The sequence below is a fragment of the Rhinichthys klamathensis genome, unplaced genomic scaffold (assembly GCF_029890125.1).
Source record: "Rhinichthys klamathensis goyatoka isolate OS25496 unplaced genomic scaffold, OSU_Roscu_1.1 h1tg000577l_1, whole genome shotgun sequence".
Lineage (NCBI taxonomy): Eukaryota > Metazoa > Chordata > Actinopteri > Cypriniformes > Leuciscidae > Rhinichthys > Rhinichthys klamathensis.
The window spans coordinates 45,001-50,000 of record NW_026607041.1 but is presented as its reverse complement, the minus strand read 5'-3'; the positions used below and the strand labels follow the sequence as shown (position 1 = coordinate 50,000).

At 48.6% G+C, this 5,000-nt stretch overlaps 1 protein-coding gene across 1 annotated transcript in view; it reads left to right on the top strand.

Moving 5' to 3' along the window:
- Positions 1-5,000, top strand: part of afg2a (AFG2 AAA ATPase homolog A) — an 83,668-nt gene that overhangs the window by 37,717 nt on the left and 40,951 nt on the right. The window contains exons 12-14 of the mRNA XM_056239975.1: positions 1-43; positions 395-474; positions 4,972-5,000. The exon at positions 1-43 is cut by the window's left edge and continues 11 nt beyond it; the exon at positions 4,972-5,000 is cut by the window's right edge and continues 95 nt beyond it. Coding sequence (XP_056095950.1) covers positions 1-43; positions 395-474; positions 4,972-5,000 — 152 coding nt within the window. The remainder of the gene's footprint in view (positions 44-394; positions 475-4,971) is intronic.

Here is a 5,000-nt window from a genome sequence, read left to right as displayed (position 1 = left end):
ACTGAGTAAATACGTGGGCGAATCAGAGCGAGCGGTTCGAGAGGTGAGAGACCTACAATATTTAATTCATTTGAATTATTATTATTTTTTAATAATGGGATTAAAGACTCATAAAGACTTCACTTGTTTCATTACTGGATGAATCAGCACTTTTGAATGTATTTCCTGAGTGAATGATTCAATGACTCACTCATAAAGACTTCACTTGTTTCACAAAGACAAACACACTTTATTTAACTCTCACTTGTCGCCACCTACTGGTGTAACGCTGTAACATACAATCTTTTCAAGTTACTTTCAAAAGGTGATTTACTCTATTTTGATTGCTACCACCATATGCATCAGTTTTTATATAATAATGTGTAAACTCGTGTGTGTGTGTGTGTATCCGTAGGTCTTTCGGAAGGCCAGGACAGTTGCTCCGTCTATAATTTTCTTTGATGAGATTGATGCTTTAGCAGTGGCAAGAGGAAGGTAACAACAGAATCATCAATGACTTTATTACTTAAGCACCGTGTGTGTGTGTGTGTGTGTGTGTGTGTGTGTGAGAATCTCAAACACTGAGCCATAAAATGTGTTTTTATTTGTTTGGCTCTTTGCTTATTTAATTAATAAAGTGCATAGTGTTTTAAGCTTCTGACAGGAATCACACACACACACACACACACACACACACACACACACACACACACACACACACACACACACTCTCACACACACACTTCAGTGTAAATCTGAAGCTGGTTTGTTCTGCTGAGTCAGAGATTCATTTACTGGATTGAATTCTGAATGACACATTGATTAACTGATGAATGTATTTGCCTTTAATCAATCCACACACACACACACACACACACACACACACACACACGCTGATCTGTCGTTCTGCAGAATCATCAATTAATCTGAAACCTTATTCAGCAGAACCTGCCTAGCAACACCCTAGAAACCACATAGCAATGCCCTAGCAACCCCTGAGTACTGTACTGTGCCTGGCTAATGTTAACCCCGCTGACCGCTCGTGGTGTTGTGTTGTGTTGTGCAGTTCTCAGGCGGGGGGTGTTGTGTTGTGCAGTTCTCAGGCGGGGGGTGTTGTGTTGTGCAGTTCTCAGGCGGGGGGTGTTGTGTTGTGTTGTGTTGTGCAGTTCTCAGGCGGGGGGTGTTGTGTTGTGCAGTTCTCAGGCGGGGGGTGTTGTGTTGTGTTGTGCAGTTCTCAGGCGGGGGGTGTTGTGTTGTGTTGTGTTGTGCAGTTCTCAGGCGGGGGGTGTTGTGTTGTGTTGTGTTGTGCAGTTCTCAGGCAGGGGGTGTTGTGTTGTGCAGTTCTCAGGCGGGGGGTGTTGTGTTGTGTTGTGTTGTGCAGTTCTCAGGCGGGGGGTGTTGTGTTGTGTTGTGTTGTGTTGTGCAGTTCTCAGGCGGGGGGTGTTGTGTTGTGTTGTGTTGTGCAGTTCTCAGGCGGGGGGTGTTGTGTTGTGTTGTGTTGTGCAGTTCTCAGGCGGGGGGTGTTGTGTTGTGTTGTGTTGTGCAGTTCTCAGGCGGGGGGTGTTGTGTTGTGTTGTGTTGTGCAGTTCTCAGGCAGGGGGTGTTGTGTTGTGCAGTTCCCAGGCAGGGGGTGTTGTGTTGTGCAGTTCTCAGGCAGGGGGTGTTGTGTTGTGCAGTTCTCAGGCAGGGGGTGTTGTGTTGTGCAGTTCTCAGGCGGGGGGTGTTGTGTTGTGTTGTGTTGTGCAGTTCTCAGGCGGGGGGTGTTGTGTTGTGTTGTGCAGTTCTCAGGCGGGGGGTGTTGTGTTGTGTTGTGTTGTGCAGTTCCCAGGCGGGGGGTGTTGTGTTGTGTTGTGTTGTGCAGTTCTCAGGCGGGGGGTGTTGTGTTGTGTTGTGTTGTGTTGTGCAGTTCTCAGGCGGGGGGTGTTGTGTTGTGTTGTGTTGTGCAGTTCTCAGGCGGGGGGTGTTGTGTTGTGTTGTGTTGTGCAGTTCTCAGGCGGGGGGTGTTGTGTTGTGTTGTGTTGATGTTGTGTTGTGTTGTGCAGTTCTCAGGCGGGGGGTGTTGTGTTGTGTTGTGTTGTGCAGTTCTCAGGCGGGGGGGTGTTGTGTTGTGTTGTGCAGTTCTCAGGCGGGGGGTGTTGTGTTGTGTTGTGTTGTGTTGTGTTGTGCAGTTCTCAGGCGGGGGGTGTTGTGTTGTGTTGATGTTGTGTTGTGTTGTGCAGTTCTCAGGCGGGGGGTGTTGTGTTGTGTTGTGTTGTGCAGTTCTCAGGCGGGGGGTGTTGTGTTGTGTTGTGCAGTTCTCAGGCGGGGGGTGTTGTGTTGTGTTGTGTTGTGTTGTGCAGTTCCCAGGCGGGGGGTGTTGTGTTGTGCAGTTCTCAGGCGGGGGGTGTTGTGTTGTGTTGTGTTGTGCAGTTCTCAGGCGGGGGGTGTTGTGTTGTGTTGTGCAGTTCTCAGGCGGGGGGTGTTGTGTTGTGTTGTGTTGTGCAGTTCCCAGGCGGGGGGTGTTGTGTTGTGTTGTGCAGTTCCCAGGCGGGGGGTGTTGTGTTGTGTTGTGCAGTTCTCAGGCGGGGGGTGTTGTGTTGTGTTGTGCAGTTCTCAGGCGGGGGGTGTTGTGTTGTGTTGTGTTGTGTTGTGCAGTTCCCAGGCGGGGGGTGTTGTGTTGTGTTGTGCAGTTCTCAGGCGGGGGGTGTTGTGTTGTGTTGTGCAGTTCTCAGGCGGGGGGTGTTGTGTTGTGTTGTGTTGTGCAGTTACCAGGCGGGGGGTGTTGTGTTGTGTTGTGCAGTTCTCAGGCGGGGGGTGTTGTGTTGTGTTGTGTTGTGCAGTTCCCAGGCGGGGGGTGTTGTGTTGTGTTGTGCAGTTCTCAGGCGGGGGGTGTTGTGTTGTGTTGTGTTGTGCAGTTCTCAGGCGGGGGGTGTTGTGTTGTGTTGTGCAGTTCTCAGGCGGGGGGTGTTGTGTTGTGTTGTGTTGTGCAGTTCCCAGGCGGGGGGTGTTGTGTTGTGTTGTGCAGTTCCCAGGCGGGGGGTGTTGTGTTGTGTTGTGCAGTTCTCAGGCGGGGGGTGTTGTGTTGTGTTGTGCAGTTCTCAGGCGGGGGGTGTTGTGTTGTGTTGTGTTGTGCAGTTCCCAGGCGGGGGGTGTTGTGTTGTGTTGTGCAGTTCTCAGGCGGGGGGTGTTGTGTTGTGTTGTGCAGTTCTCAGGCGGGGGGTGTTGTGTTTATGTTGTGTTGTGTTGTGTTGTGTTGTGCAGTTCCCAGACGGGGGGTGTTGTGTTGTGTTGTGTTGTGTTGTGTTGTGTTGATGTTGTGCAGTTCTCAGGCGGGCGGTGTTGTGTTGGTGTTGTGTTGTGTTGTGTTGTGTTGTGTTGGTGTTGGTGTTGTGTTGTGTTGATGTTGTGTTGTGCAGTTCCCAGACGGGGGGTGTTGTGTTGTGTTGTGTTGATGTTGTGTTGATGTTGTGTTGATGTTGTGCAGTTCTCAGGCGGGCGGTGTTGTGTTGGTGTTGTGTTGTGTTGTGTTGGGTTGATGTTGTGTTGTGTTGATGTTGTGTTGATGTTGTGTTGTGTTGATGTTGTGTTGTGTTGATGTTGTGTTGATGTTGTGTTGATGTTGTGCAGTTCTCAGGCGGGGGGTGTTGTGTTGGTGTTGTGTTGTGTTGTGTTGTGTTGGTGTTGTGTTGTGTTGATGTTGTGTTGTGCAGTTCCCAGACGAGGGGTGTTGTGTCGTGTTGTGCAGTTCTCAGGCGGGCGGTGTTGTGTTGGTGTTGTGTTGTGTTGTGTTGGTGTTGTGTTGGTGTTGTGTTGTGTTGTGTTGTGCAGTTCTCAGGCGGGGGGTGTTGTGTTGTGTTGTGCAGTTCTCAGGCGGGCGGTGTTGTGTTGGTGTTGTGTTGTGTTGGTGTTGTGTTGTGTTGTGTTGATGTTGTGTTGTGCAGTTCCCAGACGGGGGGTGTTGTGTTGTGTTGTGTTGTGTTGATGTTGTGTTGATGTTGTGCAGTTCTCAGGCGGGCGGTGTTGTGTTGTGTTGTGTTGATGTTGTTTTGTGTTGATGTTGTGTTGTGTTGTGTTGATGTTGTGTTGATGTTGTGTTGTGTTGTGTTGTGTTGTGTTGATGTTGTGTTGTGTTGATGTTGTGTTGATGTTGTGTTGATGTTGTGCAGTTCTCAGGCGGGGGGTGTTGTGTTGTGTTGTGTTGTGTTGATGTTGTGTTGATGTTGTGCAGTTCTCAGGCGGGCGGTGTTGTGTTGTGTTGATGTTGTTTTGTGTTGATGTTGTGTTGATGTTGTGTTGATGTTGTGTTGTGTTGTGTTGTGTTGATGTTGTGTTGTGTTGATGTTGTGTTGATGTTGTGTTGATGTTGTGCAGTTCTCAGGCGGGGGGTGTTGTGTTGTGTTGATGTTGTGTTGTGTTGATGTTGTGTTAATGTTGTGTTGATGTTGTGTTGATGATGTGTTGATGTTGTGTTGATGTTGTGTTGTGTTGTGCAGTTCTCAGGCGGGGGGTGTTGTGTTGTGTTGATGTTGTGTTGTGTTGATGTTGTGTTAATGTTGTGTTGATGTTGTGTTGATGATGTGTTGATGTTGTGTTGATGTTGTGTTGTGTTGTGCAGTTCTCAGGCGGGGGGTGTTGTGTTGTGTTGATGTTGTGTTGTGTTGATGTTGTGTTGTGTTGATGTTGTGTTAATGTTGTGTTGATGTTGTGTTGATGATGTGTTGATGTTGTGTTGATGTTGTGTTGTGTTGTGCAGTTCTCAGGCGGGGGGTGTTGTGTTGTGTTGATGTTGTGTTGTGTTGATGTTGTGTTGTGTTGATGTTGTGTTAATGTTGTGTTGATGTTGTGTTGATGATGTGTTGATGTTGTGTTGATGTTGTGTTGTGTTGTGCAGTTCTCAGGCGGGGGGTGTTGTGTTGTGTTGATGTTGTGTTGTGTTGATGTTGTGTTAATGTTGTGTTGATGTTGTGTTGATGATGTGTTGATGTTGTGTTGATGTTGTGTTGTGTTGTGCAGTTCTCAGGGGGGCGGTGTCGGGGATCGAG